Here is a 25,096-nt window from a genome sequence, read left to right on the forward strand (position 1 = left end):
AATCTGTCTTAAAAGATTTTTGATTGCAGCAGATAAATAAGGTGCTCTCTCTATATGTTTGTAGTCAGGTTTAGAGTAACTGTACTGAGGAGCCTTTTGACTGACTGCTCTCTGGTGCATTATGACACCAAATTCAGAATTCAATTTCTACAGCCTATCAGGTATCCTTGCTGTTGGAGACCAATAATACTTTCAAAGCTATCGCAAACTTGCTGATAATATCTCTTCTCTTCTATTACATCACAGTTAAATGCAATTTTAGTGGTGTCAATTGTCCTTGGCTCCTTCCCTTTCCGACAAACTGGGTTTGTATTTGCAATTATAAAACAAAATGTTCTCATTGTTTTTCTGACATTCTTCTGGAAATAAAAATGCAAATGTTCTTATGCTGCTTTTTCTGTGTCTGTCTGCAGTCTTTGACCAAAAGACTTGACTTGGCTTTCCTGTGGACTCAAGAAGTTGTAGAAAGGAAGTTCATGACTAATGTAATTTTCCTCTGAGAAAGATTTCAATAGGGCATTCCTTTAAATCTGTATTTTTCATCTCTGTGATCCAAAGAGTACCACCTTCAAAGGAATGAACATTCATAGCAGATGATGACCTGTGTATCTTGGACAATGAGAAGGGGGGATCGTAATCCTTCATCTAACCTATAAAATTGTTTGCAAACTGGTTGAAACATGAACATTACAAGAGAGTACTGTGCATGGATAGACAAGAGATGCCTGCATGGTATTGGAAACACAGTAAAGATGGATGTTAGTTAGATATGCTTAGTTGACAATACTTTACCAAATGCATTACATAGAGTAAGAGCTGGGAATAGATTATCTGCATCATCGCACATTCCTTCAATTCTGGATTCTTATTCAAGACTGTATTTTCTTGGGGGTAACAATCTCAGGTATTTCTGTGAGCTGTGTGAGTATTGACAATGGCCATACTGAAAGATTTTTTTTGTAATAGTTTTTATCTACCTTGTGATGCATGGCCAGAGTTCATAGAGCTTTATCATAAGAGGTAAAACACAACCATGTAAATACAAGCCACAGCTATGCCTTACAGGTATGAATTGTAGTTGTCATGATCATTTAAAACAGCGCTGTAGGTTGCTGGCAATGTCTTCTGAATACATGTTTTCCTAACACATGTACATTTTCTTACTTAGATAACTCTACATATATCCAAGCAGACAAACTGCTCGGAACTGATTTCAACATGGTGCTCCCATAAGATATGAAGATGATCAATATGTGAGCACTCAACAATTTTGTGGCAATAGCCAAGCATAGCATACACAGTGTGTGCACCTCTGTTTAGATTCATTGTATGCCTAAATATGGGGCTGTGCATTTCAACTGAAAGATATCAGTTGTACAATAGTACTTTTTGAGATATATATATAAAATATCATGTAATTGTGAACACTGACACAGTATTATAAACCATCAGTAGGAAAAACCTACTTTCTTTTCTTTGAGGTTGTAAAATGATAGTAAGGGTACCAAAGTTTGTTCACACCTTACAAACGAGTTAGCACTGATTGCCTCCTGACCCTAACCACTCTCAGCTTCCACAAGGCAGATGATCTTATGTACAGCCATGTAAACTATGAATATTTGTGTAGACCGGGTGTTAAACTATGCCAACACATCAGGATGGAAATCGGGATTAGAAACATTGCTTTCTGACTTAACGCACTATTTGCAAGTGGTGAACCCATCTGTGCAGGCACTGATTGGCAGAGTTACGCTGTTCCGTTGCCAGTGGGTAAGTAGTATAATGCTTCACTGAAAACTCTTCAAACTCTGTTGTCACATTGTTAAGGCCTAACCAGGTACTTTAGGAAGTTATTTTACCCCAGCCTTCTGTTGCTAATCCCACTTCCCAGAAAGCCAGTTCCCAGAATGATGGATGGGAAATGGATGATCCAGGACACATGCATGGCACAGCACGAAAGTGATTATTCCATGTCTTAGTGCCAGATGGCAAGATGGAGAGAATGTCCAGTATATATTTTACTGCAACAGCAACAAAAAAAATAATGGGCATGAAAGACTATGAATTAAGATATGCCAATAGTTTGCCAAGGAGATTAAGGTTGTAGTTGTAAAAAGGATGTGATACAATTTAGTCGGGTACAATTTACTATTAACTAAACAGAAAACTTTGGTTTATGGGGTGGCTATTAGAATTATCATCTGTGGATGATGTCTTTCTACAGAAGCAGAAGAAACTAAACGGTGTGACTGGAAAGCTTTGTGCCATAGTAAATGGCTGACGTGTAATGATTACTGTTTATGTAGTTTTACTGTGACAGCAAGTAGCACTATGCTGCGTGCCCATCCAAATGTAGAAAATTGTCTTTAGCATGCTAGTTTACATCAGCATTTCTTCATTTATGTCTTCTCTGCCTCTAAAATCTATTTCATCTATACTGCAGGCAGACAAGAGCAGTACTTAAGGCTATCTCCACAAGGCAGACATACTTTATGTACACCTCTCACAGAATGTCATATCTCAAAGACATAATGGGCAGCTGTAACTGCAAATGTTAATAAACTGACTATAATTTGTAGATGATATGCTAAAGTTTATGTATACTGGGAAACAAGACCTGTTTATGATGCGTGTGTTTAATGCTGTGTACACGCTTCTTTGAAATACATTTTGCTTTTAGGAACAGATCCCTGCTGCGGCCACATACCAATAATCCTTCAAAATATGATATCCGGATTATCACTGGGCTTCCCTAGTTACATACATACATCAAATAATGCCACATCATACAGAATCTATGCTGCCTAACATTAGAGGCTACCTTAGATCAAGCATCAAATGGAGCCAGTCTGCAATAAGTGATGGTATGCTTTTGATGCTTACCAGACATTTTCAGCATAGATGGCACTGATGACAATGTCTTTTTCTATCAGCCTCTGACATCTCAGATGGCAAGTCACAAGAATGAGTTAGATGGATTTGACTCACACATTACATTTTTTCATGAGACCAGTGGCAGACAATCCATCGATTTACACGCATAAATCGGAGATTAATTTCATGAGCATAGGGTTCATTTACACCTGATTTTGTAACTGACATATGTTTAACTGATCTTATGTGAACCACTCTGTTTATCTGCAGTCTGTGTAGCGTGAGCTAAGGAAGTACGCCTAACATTACACGGCTGGTGTATCAGTCCTGGCTACCCCATTGTATGCAATAACAAGTTATCTGTTCCTCAGCTCCCACACAATATTATTTGATTTACAGCATAGCTGAACACCTAAGTGGCCAGTGACATTTGTTCCTTCCACTGATAATAATGATTTTCCTTATGGCTCATAGGGCTGCAGTCAACTATTTACGCTTCTGGAAATAGAGCTGTCCAAAGACAGTCTTGACAACAACAAAAGGCGACAGGGAGCTATTGTTCTGTAATGGCTGCTTCACATCTCCTACTGCCACGGTGCAGGACTTCCTCCACCTTTGCAATTGGTGATAAAACTTAGGCTATGTTGTGAAAAGATAGGGGAGCCAGGACAGAGCAAGCCCCTGCAGTCATATTCTTGCTGCTCAGCCCAGTCATCTTGTGCTATCTCCAATTTAGGCTGCTAATGGTGTGGTAGCTTGCATTTCTACTTTCTTAAAAAATGCAGTGCCTGGAACATTCACTGTTCAGTTTGCTATGTGTCTTTTTTAAGGTTTGCCCTAGCGACAGTTCAAATGCAAAAAACTAGAATAGGAATGTAACGCTTCCATTGCTTATAGGCAGACCTACTTTCTATTCTACGCACTTTTTTTCTAACCAACAAGCTAGAATTTGATTCTATATAATTTGGTACCAAAAGCTACATTTAACTGACATTAAGATTGTGAAGTAAGACCCCCCGAAAAAGTTGAAAATTCAAAAATTAAGCCTTACTCTTTGTTCTTAACCCACAGTGCTAATGGCACTGGAGTCTTGACCAAACAACTGGGGAGGTGAAGTACACTTCTAAGAAAAAGTGTAAGTCTGCCCCTTATGTTTGAATCTATTAGCTTCTCTTATTTTCATTCGCAAAATTAGCCTTAAAAAAATCTTTTTCTTTAATTATACCCTCCCTTTGCCCCACTTTGAAAGAAGAAAAAGAACAAAAGTTCATAGGAAGATATAAAATATGTGTTACATTTATTCTGGAGACTTGAAAGGGCTCCTTTGGAGCCATTTGAGTCTCTCCATCCCAGCCTATCCAGTAAATATACAGTTACATAGCTTTTAAATTTTTTTTTGATAAAAATTCATTTTTGTCTACAGTCAATAACCTTTTCATAGGTTTATACATTAAAATGCTGGAGGAAACACTGCCATCATCTACTCTGGCCTGGTGCATCATACAGACCATAGTACTCTAAAGATACACGACCCTGTATAGTCAGCTTGATAGACTGTAACTGATTAACACAATGCATATTCAGTTTTGTATTGTTTCACAGTACAGATCATGACAATAGCAATATGGAAATGTTTATTAAAAACTTTATGAAAAAAGTTACGGCACATGAGCAGGAACCCAGATCGCAGAACTGAAAATATTTTCAAATTGTTTTTTCTTAATTCTCATAATTATAGGCCCTGGTAGAAAAACAACTGTTCAAAAAATAACATTGTCTTAGAACTTTTACTTGTTGGAGTTCAAAACTAGATCACGCAACATCACTAATTTACTCCTATAATTTGAAACTAGCCAGTATGTATTTGGGAATTAGAGTGAACACAATTGCTCCTACATCTTTTACTTAAAGCAAACCTTTATGACTCATATAACCTACTGAAAATAGGAGTATGTAATAGAAATGCCGACACAATCTTGCTCTGCATGACATTAACATGCCAATATAACATTATATTTTCTCCCTCTCTCTGTATATAATATATATATGCACTTTTAAGTAAAAGAAAATAGATTAAACAATCAACTTATCATGTATTCATGTATCTATGATGTATACCATATACCAAGCACTAGACTTATCACACTTACCTTCCTGCATAATTAAAGTTAAATTCTCCAAATACAAACATTTTTGTTACCTTATCAAAGAACAACAGTCAACATGCTCAGCACTTCATTACTGTCAGGGAAACAGTTGCACAGAAAGTTAAAGCTGCCATGAAAGATATTTCAAAATTGAAGTGAAATTTTCAAGTGAATCAAAAACCAGATGAGATGCTTTTCTGACTTAAAGATAATATAAAATGAGTTCTCCTATCGCAGAGGAAAACCAAATGCAGAATACGTAGTGCTGTCAGTATTTTCCACCAACTATCCAAGGGACATAATTGGAACAGCAACATGAATCACTTTGTTCTGTCTGTAGCAGAATGTAAGTTATAGTAGTTTGTTGACAATAAAAGTCTCTCCATGGATTAAAATATGCATGTACGTGTATGTGTGTGTTTGTGTGCATTTATAAGTATACAAACACACACACATTTTAATATATATGACAAACAGGCATAGAACTCCGAATTCACCAAATGAGCTGATGTGCAGTAAATATCCTATGTTACTGAACTGTCAATCTATATTTTCAGCAACAATTGAATTGGATTTACTAAATAATGCTATGGGCTGATACTGGTGCACTTCTAACCTACTGTATGCAGTACCTCTACAAAACATCTCCAAAATGCCATCTGCATTGCATATTTGTTGTAAAACTATATCTTTTTCTAATCTTCATTTTTGTTAGCTGTACATATGCATATCTGTTTATGCTCTAAGAAATAATTTTGCAATGCTTTATAGCATGCCACATATGTTCATAAAATAAGTCCTCAAATCAATATAAAATCATGTAATTGAACAAAAAGGCATACTATTTTTCATGCTATGCTCAATATAAATATAAATTCAAGGCAGTCAAGCTATCCATTACCAAAATAATAATAACCATAATATATATGCATATATACCTACACTCTCTAAAAAGTGATCCAGTTGTGTGGATTAAGAAACCAGTAAGAAATTGGTTGAATGTAGTATAAAAGTCTCATTTTATGTAAAAGCCAATACTGGCCATTTCAAGTATTTTAATACTTTCCTATAACCTTTTCATTAACAACTAGCTATCTGTAGAAATGATAATTTTATACTGAAAATTGTATTCAAGTTAAATAAAAATTAACTTCTACTGTAGTTCATTTTTAGAGTGTGCATGTATACATAGCAAAATACCCTTCTACAGATCTATCATAAATATTTTAGTTTATGTCAGTTCTTTTCAATGAAAACACTTCAACATTTTTTTTCTCAAATTTTAGATAATGTATATCAGGCCTTTTAAGAAACAAAACTCATCTTAGTTCATTAGCAACACCAGATTCCCTTCAGTTTGTGCCAGTTTGTAAGTTAAAGGTCAAAGATCAAAGACATAGGACAGTACACTTTAAGGAAATTCAGACAGTGAAGCTGTTCACAGAAGACAATGTTTAACTTGGTAATGACAGTCAATAATCAAGTTCAAGGCAAGCTGTTCATTGTTGCAAAAGCTACTCCCCTCAAATCCTGGCTTTCATAAAAAACCAGGGGTCTGACTTTTGGGGTGCATCATTCTGACCATCTTTAATAAGTTCACAGCCCAGTGACTGTAAAGCCTATCACTGCAAGAAGCAGCTCCTAAAATCAATAAAGAGGTCTGTCAGTTGCTGACTTTTCTCTAGGAAAAAAATATTGATACAAACCTGCTCTGCAGGTCACATGAAAATGACAATACTGCTGTTAGCACAAAGTACACAGAATGACAAAACGCTTTGGTGGTCCCTTGGTTCTGTCAGTGACGCCACGTTTGGCGGAAGGCCAGAAATTTGACTAACCCTTTGAGAACTATGGTGAACATGCAAAGGGGTAACACACCAGAGGATACTCATGCAATATCAGAGTCATCTTTTTAGCTTTCCTTTGAAACTGTAACTCTTACCTCTGCAGAGGCAAATTGAATTATCATGCAACATAGTTTAAAAGAGAAATTCAAGATGCTTAAGTTAAAAGGCCTTAAGCTATAAAACTGTCGCCCATTCAGAAAAAGTCTTGGTAAGTGGTAGAAGTTATTAAAATAGGTTTGGTTCCTTTAACCAGAAAGTAGCTGGCAAATATATTTTGTTTTCTGTTTATGTTACAAATGGTTTTCTATCAATAATGCAAATAATTAAAAACACTCACTTGCAGTCACAGGAAATCTGTTTTGAAAAACTGATTTTCTTTTAAAACCTGTATTACCCAAAGACAATCCTATAATTTAATGATAACCAAGGTTAACATCCACCAGACTCTGAAAATGGATGCAATAGTTCTCAAAGGGTTACACCACCAATGTAATACCAGCGTCGAGTTTCTCTGTAGCATGACTGTTGCTTTATTTCATCGAAATCCACTTCAGAGACACACTGCTTTTTACCATGCTCTGGAATGAGTGCTCCTGACAGACCTGTGAGAGGCCTGGGGCAGTTGGCTTGGTACAGCTTGGGAAAGATTATGCAGGAAAACCAACCAAAAATAAAACAAACCAATAAAAAGGTTCTGCTTGAATATAGTAATGAATATAAATGAGTTTAAAACATTGAGGACATAGCCCAGAGCAGCTGTAAAAAACACAAAATGAATGTATTATTAAGGCTGTTACTATATTGCAGATATTTTGGCCCCTTGTTTGTTGGAAAATGGCTGTCCGAACAGTCTGAAGTCCTGCATGTCATCCGAGTCTCCCACCTGACAAAACTGGAAGTAGGAGTATAGGACTTTATCCATAGCAGACAGAAAGCAATCCTCTTTGGAGACAAAGCTGTTTTGGGTCTTCTCACTTTCCTGAAAGTTCCATTGTGGGTTGTTGTGTTTTTCTAAAAAAATTTACTTTCAGCAAAAAATTTTTCAAAGGGGAACAGGCCTTAAGGGAAAAAATGTAGAAACATGGAGATTTTTTTTTTTTTTTTTCCTCTTCATTAGTTAATCCTGATAGTTTGTAGGGCATTGAACGTGCAGAGGAAAGGCCTAGAATCGAATGACAAAGAAAGACAAAGGACTGAAGAAACAGCAGATACTGTGTATCATGGAAGCTTCCCAGCTGAGCGAATCGCCACTCATGCGCAGGACAGGCAACCCTCTGGGTTTTAAAGATCAGCTTTGTTTCAGACTGACAGATGCCCGCTCCTAGCTAGGAAACTGCATAACAGCTCTTGTGTTGAATCTCAAGTTACCACAAACTCCTGGGAGGGAAAGAAAAAAAACCAAAACCCTACATCACACCCACTCTTGCATAGAGCGTTTGCAGTACAGTATGTGGCGGGGTGTTCCTTTCCTTTTGAACTGGAACACAGTGTAAACCAAGACAAGGAGGCACAAGGCCAGGATGCAGGGAATGACGATGGCTATGGCTTTCACAGTGCTGGCTGTGTTGTCCAGTTTGATGACAATGTCGACGTCATCTTGAGGGCTGTGTCGGTCTTTATCTCGATCTGTTGGTCCATCACAACCCATAAAATCCTTGAGGATGGATCTGGGATATCCAGGTTCCACCCTGAGCATCTGGTTATTGAATTTCCAGTACTCTTTTCCTTTGTAGAAATATGTGAAGCCTGAGGAAGAAAATTGCAATTATTCATGGTCATATCGGATCAAATCACATCATCAACATACCATGAGCGAAACTACTGGCATCAAATTATTTTGTAATTAAAAAATTAAAAAGGTGTAAGGAGTAGACTTCAGTTATAGGCCTTCCAAATCTTCATTACAAATGTCTTGTCTTTACTGTTTCTAGAAAACATAACATCAGGATGGGTTTTTTTAATTCAATAAACTGGGATTTTATTTTCTTCCATTGTTATCAAAAATTAAAGGAATTCCAGTGTATGTGATCTTTGACAGGCCAGAGTCCAGCCGATTTGTTCATTCACTGAAAACCTAGCCAGGGTTGGAATCCTCAGGGCCATGACTTTAAAGCATCACTAAAGTTCCTCTTCAACATGGGAAGTCTTCTGAAACAAATTGCAATGCTATGCTAGCCAGAAATGAGAATCGACCTTCTTTGATGTCACATAGCCTACTGCTGTACTTTAGAAGGAAACTGGATGAAATAATAGCAGCTTTGCCAAAAGAAAACAGGTGTAACCAGATTTAAGTTTTCTGCAAAGAGCCGTCATTTGATTTTTTCAGGCGCAATCCAATGTTATAACTAAACATGCCTAAATAAAAAACAAAACAAAACAAAACAAAAACCTGACTCCTTGCCAAAAATCTACATTACTTTATTATCCCAGCTGAAAAATGGCTTTGATCTGGCAAGAAAGAAACCTTCAGGATGGGTGAACTTCCTCCTACTGTTTATGAACTGAATGCAAAGAGCTGAGTATTTCCTTATCTTCACTTTATAGACCTCAGCGTATTTCCTGCAGTACTAAAGGCCACCAAGAATACTAACAAAGATTGGGCACTATTTGTCGTTTTAACAATGCTTCCTGAAAGGATCGGTAATTGGCTATCTGGAGATAATATAAGTAATCACCTACTCAAACAGCAGTTAGTTTCTTTCAGTTCTAAAAATAAATGACTTGATAGCATATTTTGCAGCTTAAACTGTAAAAAAACCTTCATCATCCACTGCCACTTTTCAGAATATTTAGAATATTTGAACATTCTTCTACATTAGCTATTTATGTAATTTTAATGGCTTCCCTAGCCATTTTCCATTCCTTAATCTCTTGCAGTTTTATTATCTGAGTTAGCGTATCTATAGAAAAGTCTACTACTGGTTAAACGAAAAATGAAAAGAAAAGCGCTGGTCTATATAAAAACAGTAGTTAGGAGGCTTGTTCACAAAATGCCTTCTATTCTGATTGGAACAAATCAAAGAAGAGGACTGTAATTCTTTAAATATAATGAAGTTTTAAAATTTTAGCATATATAAGGTTCCTTAAAGCAATTTGAAGTTTAAATAAAGAATATTATCAAATGAAAAATTTCAGTATTTTGAGCCACATGTTACCCTATCTTTGTATTTCATATAATAACATGTATGTAGGAAAGCACTATGCAGACTGGCCCTGGATAAATATTTCAAGTGCTGAAATGTGATATATATTATCTCTATCAATATTCTAATACATACATAGGGACCATATACAGATATGACATCTCTAAATCTGTATTCTTGCATATATACAGAATATGCATATGTATACATCCGGGGTGCATATAGTATTGATAGTTATTAGACACTGAAATATCAAACTAAAACTGTTAAAATCAAAGCACCAAAGGAATTGCCAACTCCTAAGGTCCGTAAAGATTCTTCAATTAGAGCATATTTTCCACTGGAAAACTGTGAGGGTAGTTTAAACATTTCTGTCATTTTGCTGAGGCAGAAGCCAGGATAACAGTCAGTAATAGCTGAAGGATGGAAGTTACCAGCAGAGAAGGGTAATTCTAAGAGACTGAGTAGTTTTACTGCTTCTCATGGCAGAACAAGTGGCTTCACACAACTGTTGAAAGTTATTTCATCTAATCTGCCCGTCTTGTTGAGCCCGCTTTGGGAGCTGCTCCTTTCAAATTTCCATGTGCTAGTCACTGAGAGTAGTGAGCGCATTGCCTGACCCAAACAGCATGGAAGGGCTTAGCAATCACTAACGTGTCAGATAGAAACTCAAATTTGGGGTGGTACTAAGCATAAGGCAAAAAAAAGCTCAATGGGCTAATAAAGTAGATGACATTTTCTCTTTCTTCTCTCTAAAAATTGACCTACCATCCACTTTAGCAGAATTTCTAGATGGGAGGTGAAATTTTCTATAGTGCTCTCAAAGCAGAAAGATTTCTCGAATCTGGAGAACTTTGTGTGATCTCAGATTCCATGGAGCAGCAGAAAGGAAATTTCTTCTTCATCTCCTCCTAAGAGTTTCTACCACAGTGTTAGAAAGCAAATCCCAACATGGGAAGTAGCAGGAAGAGTTTCAAAGTTGTTACCTGTACCCTGCCAAGCTTCTAGGACACTGAGTCAGGATGCTGAATAAATTAGGAAATTGTTTTTTCTCACTTTTCCCAAGCCTCTTACTGCAAGGTTACCCACAATTTTTGTAGACAGTCAAGGAAACCCCTTTATGATCAGACTTACTGCAGGTGTTCATTTGCATGGTTTATGCAATAGAAAGACAAGGGAAAGGAAAAAAAGTGTTCTTTAAAATTAAATGGATTTACTGGAAGACGTGCTTTCAGATGTTCCCTTCTAAAGCTATGTAGTAAAACTTCCTTGTCAACTCTGCTTCTTCCCAAAGAAAGGAAAACAGTTTCAGGCAAAATGTAATCAACTTATTTCCAACTAATCTGTGGTACTCCTTACTTCCATCTGCTTTTGTTTCTTTCTCTCCTTGTACAAATAAGAGTGGAGTTGTGAACTGTTTCTTAAGAGGTTTGTCTTCTTGATTTCAGGGAAAATGTCTTAGTGGTCTTCTTGGGAACTTTATGGTGTCATTTTCAGTCCCTCTTTCTGCCCTGGGGCCCTTTTAGGCTTTCTGAGAAGCCCAAAAATGCCCTATTTCCCTTCCCCTCTCACAGCATGTTTCACCACCCTCCTCATTGAGTCAGAAGACTATCAAAGCCGCTGGGGTAAAAAAGAGAAGTGGCTTTGATGTAACAAAGAGTCTTTCTTGCCTCTGCAGTACTTTCAAATCCACTGGTCTGAGTGTTACAGTAAGATGATTTCCACTTGTAATGACAGACACATGTACCTGAGCTTAGTACAGAAAACTTAGTATGGGGAAAGCAGTCAAGGTAAGAAAAAACCCCTAACCCACTCATACATACATATATGTGTGTGTTCAATTCCTTTTGGATATGAATCTTTAAAAATATGCTTAAAAAGTAATGAAGGGAAGAAAGCAGAGGTTATATCCATTATGTTTGTCTGTGCATACGTAATGTTTGTGCCCATTTCCACATATATGTTTATTTACAAACAGTTAGTTATTGTGTGATGTATGCAGAATATTATCTTGACTGACCTACTTTCCAGTTAAAAACAAAACAAATAAAAACAACACACAAAAATCCAGTCCAGCCAAAAGGCCAGAATCCAGAGAGCATTTCTGCTTTTGGGTAAAACAGAGACAAAGCAAGGAAGCAATTAAACATATTTATGAAAAAAAAAAAAACCAAAAACCAAAACAACCAAATATTTCCATTGTAAATTACTTAATTGAGTCAGAGGTTGAAATAGGAGCCTGAAATGGTTTATACAAGGAAATAAATATTTTTATCTGCTTATTGAAATGAAATTAAAATAATATAGCAATATATACATGTGCTGTCTGTGAGGCAAACAGAATAAACTTCAACTAATAAATAAATCACAAACGCCACACAATTCACACACTTATCAACACAATGGTAAGCGACGATAAATACATATTTTTATTCCCGTCAAAGGGATCTAAGCTCTGTGCAACTGAGGGCTCTGCTGGCAGCCAGCCAGCAGCCCCTGGGTAGCACTGAATTCTCTTAAGATGGAGGAGATTTTGGCTGCTCTCATTCACTTGGAGGTATGGCCAGCTGAGATTCTAGCCTCCTCCATGTGATTATGCGTCTTGATACAGGTAATAGCACTTCATACTAACATCCCTCTGATCTGCATTTCTACATCTTGAGCTTATGACATCTTTGATTTACATAGATTCCCAGGGATATTTCTGCTTAAAGATTTTGCTTCCCTTTTCTAGTTGTTCAGAATGCAAGTAATACCTTCTAAGCTGTTTAAACAACAGCCAACATCTTGACAATTCAGAAAGAGATATTCTTTGTTTAGGAAGCTTGTTTTAAGAGGTACCATAATTCAGCAGAGAACAAAAAATAATTAAGGGAATTAAGACACAGGGAAAAAAAGGAGATTAAAGTTTATGATACTAAATTTGAAAGATTTTTCTCCATTGTGTTAAATGATGTGCAAACAAACAGCCATTTTCACAACAGCAAGTTCTACAGCAGGAAATATTCTGTTCATAAATCAAGAATTCCTTCACTACTTAACCTGAATAGTCTATCACCCCTCTACTACTCTATCTTACAATAAGAGTGTTAGTAAATAATTAAAAAAGGGATGTATTTGCATACCATTTTCTTTGTGGACAAAGGCTCCCTGAGGAGATTCTGGGATACCTTTCCAAATTGTGATTGGTTTAGGATAACCAGGGTCCATGGATCTCATTTCTTCACTGTACCTCCAGTACCTGGAATATTTTTTTAAAGGACAAAAAAAAAAAAAAAAAAAAGCATTTACAAGAAAGCAGATGAGTAACTACACATTTTTTTTCCTTCTAACATTTGCTACATTCATTACCCAAAAATCGGAATACTTGACTTTTTTCTTTGAACATACCATCAGATTACAAAGAAATCTTTTTGCTGACTGGACAACCGTTTCATGTAAGCGGAAAGAAGATAAAAGATTTTTGCACTTTGATGACTAAACCGGCATGCATCTCACTTACAATCTCAGCAATTCTGATGTCTAGGACTTCTGCACAGTGACACAGAGAGATGCAGCATATGCAAAAAAGATACATTAATGTTTAGATAACATTTTAATCATGAAAAAGACAGTAGATTCAGATTAAAATACTCCCAGCAATCTTAATGTAACTCTTTATATGTATGCATTACAGTAGCTTTTCATTATCACTAAAGACATACAGTGTAATACAAAACTCAACCTGGTTTTGTGCTTTTTTGCCAGCCAGCCCTTCTCAAATTTAAATTCTAGGCAACCTGAACATGTAAGAAGTATTTACACTTGTGATTTTATTTACACTTAACAGATAATGTTGATAATTTCTTTGTCCTTATGCAGCTGGCTAAATTGCTGTTTATTATAAACTAGTTCTAAGAATTAACATAGAGTATCTCTAGTATCCTTGTGTATCTTGATATAATATTTGAGTGGGTCATTTAATATTTTGACCGGCTCCGCTAATTTAAAGCACACCAATTTAGAGCCTAGTTTTCTTGGAGATTTTTTTTTCAAAATCAGTTTTATTCATGTGAAACATTATATAAAAAGACAGCCACTCACCATTTCAGGACATCAAGAGCCTGAGAATATATCACTCTCATTGATAATCTGATCACTGCTAAAAACTTGACCCTTTTTCTAATTTGAATGTATTTGACTTCAGCTTTTAGAAATCCTTGTTATGCACATTCCTGATAGATTAAAGAGTCCTTAAGTGGATGATATTTTGTCCCTGCAAAGATACTTAGACACTCTAATCAATTCACATCTTAATCTTTTTTAAAAACAAAATGGTCTAAACTTCTCTGCATTTCTCCCTGTGGGGCATTTATCTGGCTTTAAACTTCCAATGAAATTAAAAGGTGGCAGATTTCAAGTGGGTTAAGAATTGGCAAGTTACATTAAAAAACATTTGTATTTATTTTTTCTTTCTTATACATGAATTATTTTTATAGCCTGATTTCTTAATCTACTCACATCTGCATCAGTAACCAGCCAACAAAGCAATGCTCTTTATTTTGAAATGTAACATCTTTCGGAGTTTGCAATCTTTTACATGGAGAAAGAAACAACATGTAGAAGCAGTAAACAAAGCTCTGACATCAGTACTATTGCAGTGCTTGCTCACCATTTGACTATGTGTTTCTTCATCGTTAGTTTGCATTTTCTCTTTTCACATTTGCCTGTTCTCTCTTTCTCTCTGCTTCTTTATTCCCACTTTTTACTGAGCTTAATATTCTGTTTTCTAGTCTCCAATTTTATCTGCATTTCTACTTTATCAACCATCTCACCTTTTCCTCTAGCCCTCTTTCCCAGAACCTATTTCCTTCCTGTGTACTTCTACTCCTTTTCCTTTTTGAGCCTTTTTGAGCTTCTTATTTTGCTAACCTCTGTGTTTTTCGACTAGGCTGCATGATGGAAATAGACAATCTTACAGGACTTTAAAAAATATACATTGTTATTAAAAAACAAGTCTTTGATGACACACCCAGTGCACGCTCAAAAGTCCCAAAACTGTTGTTTTTTCAGCATTGATGAGAAATCCTATAATGGAAAGACTGATCATGATACTATCTCAGCAATCGGTGCTGGAATAATGAGCACATCTACAAGTAAGGAAAAGCTTAGTCCTGATTCTCCTTGGCATGCCAAATGTTCACAAGCTGACTCCTCAGTGATGATTTGAGTGATTTAAGCTTTACAAACTATATAAATTGTGTTACAGTATGTCAATGACTGATAAAATAACAGAGACAAAATAAATGAAAATGCACTTTATTTCTTTAAAAAAGGGATTTTTGAAAATATTGGCTAAAATATGTTCTTTCCTGTTTCTAATCCTATTTACTTAATCCTACTCTAAACTATTGGATGACTAAGCTTTATGAAATAAAAAAAAAATTCATTTAAACTCTAAAGTACAAAAACCAGCAACACCAGACAAGGCCATAAACAAGGCCATGTGTCAAGAAATGCAGCAAAACCATTATCATCTTACAATCATAGAATGGTTTGGATTGGAAGGGACCTTAAAGATCATCTAGTTCCAAACCCCTTGCAGGGACACCTCCCACTAGACCAGGTTGCCCAAAGCCCCATCCAGCCTGGCCTTGAACACTCCCAGGGATGGGGCATCCACAGCTTCCCTGGCAACTTTTTCCAGTGTCTCACCACCCTTGCAGTAAAAAATACCTTCTGCCCTCTTTCAGTTTAAAACCATTACTCTTCATCTTATCACTACACTCCCTGATAAAGAGTCCCTCCCCATCTTTCCTGTAGGCCCCCTTTCAGCATTGGAAGGCTGCTATAATGTGTCCCAGGGCCTTCTCTTCTCCATGTTGAACAACCCCAACTCTCTCATCCTGTCCTCATAGGAGAGGTGCTCCATCCCTCTGATCATCTTTGAGGCTCTCCTCTGGACTCACTGCAACAGGTCCTTGTCTTTCCTGTGCTGAGGGCTCCAGAGCTGGACACAGTACTCCAGGTGGAGTCTTACCAGAATGGAGTAGAGGGACCGAATCACCTCCCTTGACCTACCGGCCACGCTTCTTTTGATGCAGCCCAGGATATGGCTGGCTTTCTATGCTGCAAGTGCACATTGCTGGTTCATGTTTAACTTCACATCAACACCCCCAAGTCCTTCTCCTCAGGGCTGCTCTCAATCCATTGCTTGCTCAGCCTGTATTTGTTCTTGGAATTGCCCCAACCCACGTACAGGACCTTGCACTTGGCATTGTTGAACTTCATGAGGTTCGCACAGGCACACCTCTCAAGCACTCCGAATCTCAAGCCCTCAGGTCCCTCAGGACTGTATCCTTTCCCTCCAGCCTGTCGACTGCACCACAGAGCTTGGTGTCTTCTGCAAATTTGCTGAGGGTGCACTCAATCCCATTGTCCATGTCAATGACAAAGATGTTAAACAGAACCGGTCCCAATACTGACCCCTGAGGAACGCCACTCATCCATCTTGTCCTACGCTACTCAATTCTGGTAGGAGAGGAATGAGAGAGGGCAAAATGCTTTATGTAGTCATCTTTTGTCCCCTCTTTCGCTTTCACACAATTATTTGGAAGAATTATCTTTTAGTGTTTAAATGGATTATTTCAAATATTAACAATAATGATCTGTAGATTAATTGCTTTAGACAGATGAGTATTACAATACTTTTTACTGTTTGGACTTTTAAATCTTCTTAGGATTTTTTTGTTGTTGTGGTGTTTTTTTTAGGTTTTTGGTGATTTTTTTTTTTCATTTTATAGCCAATATTTGATTCATTGTATTCTATTGCTCTAACTTTTTTATGTATACTACGGTTCTGGGACATTCAAAACCCACCTGGACACATTCCTCTGCAACCTGCTCTGGGTGGACCTGCTTTGGCAGGGAGCTGGACCAGATGATCTCCAGAGGTCCCTTCCAACTCCATATCATTCTGTGATTTAACTCTATATAGATTCTGCCCTTGAGCTCCTTAACTATAGGTTACTATCAAAACAAAGTAAGTATACAGGTCCTTGAGTTACATAAGGAGGAACATACCTTTTTATTTTGACACTGGTGTAACTTTTTGGTTCCCTTTCATTCCTACCTCCTGCCACCAAAAGCTACATTTATATTATACCTTCTTCAGGAGGAGATCCACCCCTATAGTAAAATTACATATACTACTAAAACCAGCAGGAGAATTCAACTCTAGCTTTACATTAAATAAAAATTGTGATATAAACAATACACATTGAGAAGTTGAGTGGTATATGGGCTTATTCCCACTGGTGGTCAATATCCTGTAATAGCTCAATTATCTCTGCAAGGTTCACGTTGTTCGATCTTTTTCTAACATACTGTATTGCATTTACATCCTGCTGAGTTTCATTGTGCTTGTTAGCTCTAAGCAGCAACTTCTCTGTCAACAGATGTTTTCTCTGATAGTTCTTTTTGTCTTCTGTTATTACCACTAGTGTTTTAGGAAAGTCTTGACTACAAGTAACTGCCTGTTCATGGAAATATAAAAGGACACTGCTGAATAAAGCCTAAAGGAAGTACAGGTGACATAAGATTCCTCCTGTACATACTTTCCCAGGAGTCTTGAGGCGTAAAATTATTACCTGAAAATGAAGTTACATTTTTTAAAAAATCTACTCAACCATGGGAAGAAATTGTTTAGGTGCCTTTATTCTTCACTGGGGAAATTGACTGCTTGAGATGATACTTAATTTTCAAACCCCCAAAAAATTTTTCTTAGTTATTTACTTTCCTCATCATGGGCACTGGAGTATTTTTTACTTTTTTAAAAAAAGCTTTATCAATAAAATTGGTTGTGGCAATCTGTAGTGCACTATTATAGTACTGCTAAAAAATTATCAACTGTAGTGTGCAAAACATATTCTATCATGTGCATTAAATTAATTTCTTAAGTGATCCATGAATACTACTAACGTCTCAGAATCCTGTGCCACAGAGTAACAAAAGCAGTCATCATACTTTTAATAATACTAATACAAACATTACAGTTATTAATAAATAATTTGTCTCTGAGCACTCAGAATTTTCGCAGTGATACATCAACCAACAAACATAGTAATATCCTGAAAACCTGTAAAATCCATCATTCTGATAACTTGCAGGGTTTCAAAAATTAAAGAGTTCTCTTGACATCTCTATAAAGCAGACAAATATTCTTTCCCATATTTTTACAGACAGGTAAATGAAGACACAGAGACATGAAGTGACTAGTGCAAGTCTCTTTCAGGACTGGAAAATAGCTCAGATTTTACAATTTTTTTCTGTTCTTTATTAATCATAAAAATTAGTGTCCCTCTTGAAGGGAACTGTAAGATTTATTTTAAAATAATTCCTAGGGAACTGCTCAGATTGTTCTCTAGCTTCCTGGCTTAGCTGTCATTTCCCTTTCTTACCTCATTTTTAAATAGTAGAAGAGAAGTCATTTTCACTGACCTTAAAAATCTTTGGATCATGCCTTGCCTGTTTATGTGTTTGGGTTTAGAAATGTGGATAAAAAGGAGCAGGTTAAGAGTGTTCGTAACTACATTGCCTTGAATATTTAAGTTTAATTTTGTCACAGCTGTGACTTGCCTGTTGACTTCTGAAACATAACTTTTCCACTGGAGATATATATACACACTCATTTCAGTATATTCACACAAATACAACTTAGATTACAAGAAATGCGAAAACAGCATGGCCCTCTATGCAGGAGGAGTTAATGTTATCCACAGAAAATGAACCGTTGAATTGATTTGACTTTTTCTTTTGAGAAATAGAGGAAAAGATTAACATGCTTAGCCGACATCCACCAAATTGCTTCCTTGTAGAATTCCTATACTAACCTATCTCCTTTGAAGAAGTAGGTTTTCCCAACATCTTCCCACCAAATTGCTGAATCAATGCCATGGGAAGGAATTCCACTTCCAAGTGTTATCAAATCATGAGGATAACCTGGCTGGAGAGTAGTGTCCTTGAAAACCCAGAACTTGTTACCTGTACAAAAGCACATATATACACATACATATATGTGTGTTAGTCTTCAGTACTCTCAATATTAATACACTCCTAAGAAATAAGAAAAACTCCTAAAGGGTTACAGTGGTTCTGCCAAACACAATGAAATGAAAAATGTTCTAGCACTGCAGATAATGCAAAATTAAATATGCCTTACAAATACCTTGCATTTACAAAGCTCCTTTCATTCAATAAGCCCAAAGAATATTTTGATACCAACTATACAAGGATCAAACCCAGACTGAAAATGAAGTCACCTCAAGAGGCTCTGTGGTCGATAACGTAATACATTTACAGCAATACTACACAAGAGATTTACATTTCATGAGGAAAGACTGAATTTTAAGGCAAAATGAGGTAAGAAAACATATAAATAAATAAAAAATAGAAATTTCCATCCTCATAGAGACCATATACTTTTATTACTCTGTACTCTTCTCCTCAAGAGGTTAAATTACTTATGAAGGATGTACAGATTATTTCTGAAATGACCATAGAATTTAAATTTTTTTCAAATAATATTTTCTTTAGTGTGGCCTAAAGATAGCAAACTGAGGTTCTGAAGTCCCACCGGTGAAAACCTTGTGTTTCTGAAATTAATGGGGGGGTTGCCTTTACTACCAGTGGCAGTAAGATTTAACCTTTGGTTGTGGGTAACGAATCATTCAAAAACACCCAATAGACTTACTACATGCTGATAATACCAGGTAGTTGTTTGACGCTAGCTGGTGTTAGCACACTGTCTGAATTTTAAGCTGTCTTAAATATGAATAATAGCCTAGCGTCTCCTGGACAGCAATGCACAGTGGTTGAACCCTTACTGTTGCATTGACTAGCTAAATATATTGTCATTATATCTCTGTCTGTGTCTGCAGAAGCAGCAGTCGCACCAGTGTTTTGTAGGACAGCCCCCCCTCCCTGTACCTGTTTTTGGAGGGGATGCATCCTCTGCTCTCTCTTGTAACTGGATAGCTTACCTCACCAGAACAGAACTCCAGTTTCCCAGCTTCAGTTTGCTCTAGCTTCCTAGCCAAGCTCTTCTTCCTCACTGAACACTTCCACGATTATCTCACCTGGTTCATCACCTTGTATTAAGCCTTTAGTCTAACACTTTCCCCAATAATTGTGTTGTCTTCCAGACTCTTTATTAGGGCTTTATCCACATACTGTGCTTCCTGTCCTACTCTTGCAACCACCTTCTCCTTTTTACATTTTTGCTTTCTTCTATTTCTTCTTCAAAATACACTTCTCACCTTTGTCTTTTCAGTAGAGACTTCTCTTTCAAACACAGACAGCTTTGGCTGAAAAAAGGGAATAAAGATCCTCATATGCCCCCTAGAAATAGGGAAAAGGGAGCATAATTTGCATTTTAGTACTTATCTGAAGAGCTTGCTCTGAAGGCCTGTCTTCTCTTTGCTTTATGTCATCTAGGCCACAGGGACACTCTTTCTGAGGTAGACTATAGGCTCCATTGTGTAGGAAAAGAATCTCTTCAAAGCCCTACCTTCATGTGTGTTTCCAAAAAGCATTGCTATTTTTCGTAATAATAACACCGAAGGAGAAGATACTCTGACACCATGTAGACCCTTCTGAGTTACATCACAGAATGGTCTAGAGAAGATCCATGAACATACATACCGTATTGGGCTATTGAATACTTCACTTTGCTTTATCCATTGTTATTTATGGTTAAGATTTTTAAAATATACACTGAAAAGTTTGAAAACAAATTTTGCTCAAATATTTGCAAACAGATCCTAAGACATAAAACCATGGCTGTCCATGTTAGCCATTGTACTTACCTGTAAGGCTAGGCAGGGTGTTACACAGACTTAGGAGATTAAGGCACTGTACTGTATGAATACTTTATAAGGAAATGCAATATTACCCCAAAGATCTGGGATCAGGTGTATGCCAAAGTCACCAAGAGGGAAAATCTGCTGAGCTGTTTTGCAGCTGGTTTTATATTTTAGCTATCCCTCAGTAGTATTAAATGTTTGTTTAAAGGGAGGGGTTTTTTAATCTCCCTGTTTGTACTGCAGTGATTTAAAACGCTTGCATTTTATCACAGTTTTAATTAGGAGAGGGGATACAGTTTCAGTCCCTCCCATGCTGGGTTTCCAGAGCAAATTTTTTATCAGCTTCTTTACAGCTGCTTGCCACCCACTTCCAAGCACAGACACTACAGTTTGCTCAACAGATCCATCTTCTCCTCCCTGCCAGTTGAAGGAAGAAAGGATTCAAGGAATGAGTTTGTACAGAGCCATTTGAAGTACTGAAAATAAAAGAGACTTATGAAGAACACTTATGAAGAGATTTATGAAGAACAGTCATGGAAAGCTGAGGTCTGTGTTGACCTGGGATTAAGGTCTGTGCTAACCTGACATTTGCCTTTGGTGACATTCCTTACAAAATTCACTTACAGGGTTTGACCATGACAGGGGTGAGCATCTTCACTCATTCACTATCCCTCCTCCCATGTGGTTTATCTTTTTGCCAATTCACATGACCGGACACCATCTGAAGGCTTCAGATGGTAATGGCGGTTTCAAATGCAACGGTAAGAGAAGTCATGCAGTTTGGACCTTACTAGTTGGTACTTATGGTGTGAACAACAGATGGCATCCAGAGAACGATACTGAGCCAGCTCATTTCTGTTTCAGAAGATCATTTAAAATGACAGCTGTTGCACAGCATTGAGAGGCATATGCTGTGATATATGTAATGCCATTACCTTGCTCTGTGCCTTACAAGGAATAAAAGTAACAGTAATTGTTAGGAATAGATCATTATCAGCCATACCCAATGAGTCAAAAAAGATCAGATCATACTAAAATAAATAAGGGTTGAGAATATACTATTTTAAGTGAGGGCATCACTAAGCCAGGTATTCATTGCATATTCAGATACACTGAAGTAGAAGGAAAGTGTAAATGTGGGAACACAAGACTTAAGAAACTAAATTCTTCTTCACATGATTTCTTACTAAGAAGCAAATTCTTTCTGGGTAGAGAAAAGGTAAATTTAACTGTATCTTATGGAGACAGTAGGGCATTGAGAGCTCTAACATATGTGGGCAAGACTTCTATTGATTCTAACTAGGGAGAATTGTATTTAACATTTGCTTTGGAAGACATGTTTAGTCTGCTACAACTGTGTTGATTGGTAATGGGAAGGACTTGTATATAAGAAATCCAAATGTTCCATCTGGCTGACAGTTTTCACTTTGGTTTTTTTGTTTGTTTGTTTGTGTCAGGAGTTTTTAGGTGGTTTGTTCTGGGTTTTGTTGGTTTGGTTTTTTTTTTTTTTTTCCTTTTTAGCTTCTGTTCCTCAGCTGGAGGAAAGTAGGTGGCTGTTGATCAGAGGATTTCCAAAAAGTCAGAAAAAATGACAAGCTTTCAAACTCAGAACCAAAGGAGGAGGAGTTATAGCTGAAAATCGATGCAAAACATGCCTGACTGTGATGAGAATTAGCCCCTTTTATTTCTAACTTATATTTATGTATCTTAAAATGTATTAAAAAAGAATGGTTAAGTCAATATTCTTTCGTTTAGCTCATATTCCACTTCCACTGATAAATAGTCAGTACACTTCATTAATTGTGATTATAATGGAAAAAAAGAATATATGACAAAACTAGAATAGTTATAGTTTGATCTTATAGAGATCTCTATCTTATAGATAACTAATGCTTGTTCAGAGACTCCTAACCTATGCCCTTGGCAGAAATCACCACTGTACTTATTTTATAAAGTTGTTTTTTAAGGTCTGGTTGGTGGGTTTGTTATTCACACACAGAATAAAGCACCACTTTTCATGAAGTCTGGCCAACCTTCAGAATGTTTCATCTCTCTGCTTTTATTCCCTAATGTAAGATCTGATATAATAACAAGCAGAATGGTAAGGTCACAAGCTGAGATTGAAGCAAGTGATAAAAAAGTCAAAATGTCTTACTTTTTGCAATAATGCTTTGTTAAATATCATCACTGTAGGGAAACAATCGAGAAGGATGAACTGTGACTGCAATTATTTGAAGTCTCTCAACATCTATCTTTGACATTATAAAAAAATTACTGGAAATAAAGGGTATCTGTATTGCTAGGCTTCACTTAAAATATTGAATATTTAACTCCAGATATTCTACAGACTATTTAACTACCTACTGACTACTGCAAACAATTATGCAGATTTTAGCAACTGTAATTCTTCCTTTGAAGAATCAGAATGCTGGATAGATGTGCTCCTGGGTTGTCAGCAACCAAGGTTTTTGTTGATATTATATGCAATTCTGATAGGTGTGTAGTGCAAGACCTGTTTGGGATATAGCATATAATCACTGTAAGTGTTACAGAGATGGGACAAATTCTCAAAACTTTTAGGAATTATATTCAATTGAAACCAGTTAAAATTTTAATATCTACTTCTGAAAGGTTTTTCCCTAGTCACCCTTGCTGTTAACTTTGGTCTTTCAAGCCAGCACTGAGTATCTTCTTACTAGTAACTCTCAAATTACTATTCATGCTTCCTTTTCTTTTTTATCTGTTTCCCACATTAAGTTTTTGTCATTTCTCTGCTCCATTATCTGACACTATAGTAAATCTATTTTTCAAAATAAAACTTCAAGTAGTGGGATAAGTGCAGTTGAAAGTTATGATGGTGGCACTGGTATTATGAGTTTTACAGCAGCCTTTCTATTGCTACATTTGGTTTACCATAACATTCAGTAGCGCAGATGGTTTGACAATTTCATTTTTAGAACCATATAAATTCCCACAGGTGCACAGAATAAATTTTACTATTGAATTTCCTCATTAAAAAAAAAAAAAAAAAAAAAGTGTCACTCTGGTGCCATCTTCTTATTATGATTCAGCATGGACACCAGCAGTGAATAATAAGAAGAATGTAAACATCTGCTTTTTATAAGCAGCGATCCACCAGATTGCTATGTATTTTATGAGCATTATGAGACACAAGGAGGCAGGCCAAGTATCTTAAGCCACCAAAATGAGCAAGCATCACTTTACACTACAAGGTACTGAATTTTTACAATTGTTTTTCCTTGTGTAAATAAATAGTGGTGTTTTGTTTAGAAAAAAAAAAAGGAAAGAAAAGTTAAAATTGTAAAATTAATTTTAAAAAACCCCACAAAACAATGAAATTTCAAAACCAAAGATGACACTCGATCCAACATTTCTGAACTTGATTCAACTTGATTTTCTATGGACATCTAACACATTATGCATGATCTCACAGGCTCCTCAAGTATTCTCAGGAGAGTAATGTCAAATAGGTATAAATATACTGATAGATTTTATTAGCACAAGTTCAGAATAACTACATTTCTCACAGCAAAAATGTAAGTTATAAAGATGTTTCAAAGGTTCCTAAATAAATGTGCCATCCTGAGCTGCCTGCCATCTTATATCATTTGCATATGGCTCATATTGTACAAAATGAGGGAACAATAATGGGAACAATAGTTCCCATTTAAAAAAATATTAATTTTTAAAAACTTTTATACCTCTACTAATCTATATTTCTACTACTGTAAAGAAGAAGTCTACTAATATCATGAATCTAACTGTATACACAAAGGGAGGAAAAATCTAATGTTTAAAAAAAAATGTAATAAAGATCTAAACCTGTTTTATAATTTAAATCAACTATTTCAAATTTGATGTTTGCCATCCTGAAAGACAAGGATTTAAAGAATCAAATAGAGCATAGATTACTGAAAAATAAGATTTGTGGTTTTCTAAAGAGATAAACAGAACGTTTCGATCCAGGATAGTTCATAAGGTCTATCCTGCGTGCATTTTGAAAATGTCACTGGTCAATAGGGATATTGTTTATCCTTAACTTATGACAGTGTAGGCATGAAAGGAGAAGCAAGGTGGCAATTACACACTAGCGATTGCTGATGAGTAAATTGGCTTGCTGCTTTCTTCACCTTCCACAGAGACTAGAGATACCACTACACAAATATGAAAGTAGGAGTGAAAAAACCAGTCAGGCACTGGAAGCCAAAGCCTCCAAAGTGAGT

At 36.5% G+C, this 25,096-nt stretch overlaps 1 protein-coding gene across 1 annotated transcript in view; it reads right to left on the reverse strand.

The window, feature by feature from the left end:
- Nucleotides 1-7,973: 7,973 nt before the first annotated feature.
- MMP16 (matrix metallopeptidase 16) overlaps nucleotides 7,974-25,096 on the reverse strand; it is a 179,920-nt gene continuing 162,797 nt past the window's right edge. The window contains exons 8-10 of the mRNA XM_074144867.1: nucleotides 18,882-19,032; nucleotides 13,137-13,252; nucleotides 7,974-8,614 (exon numbers count right to left, since the gene is read on the reverse strand). Of these exons, the coding sequence (XP_074000968.1) occupies nucleotides 8,280-8,614; nucleotides 13,137-13,252; nucleotides 18,882-19,032 (602 nt within the window). The 3' untranslated portion in view covers nucleotides 7,974-8,279. The remainder of the gene's footprint in view (nucleotides 8,615-13,136; nucleotides 13,253-18,881; nucleotides 19,033-25,096) is intronic.

This window comes from Numenius arquata, chromosome 3 (genome assembly GCF_964106895.1).
Source record: "Numenius arquata chromosome 3, bNumArq3.hap1.1, whole genome shotgun sequence".
NCBI lineage: Eukaryota > Metazoa > Chordata > Aves > Charadriiformes > Scolopacidae > Numenius > Numenius arquata.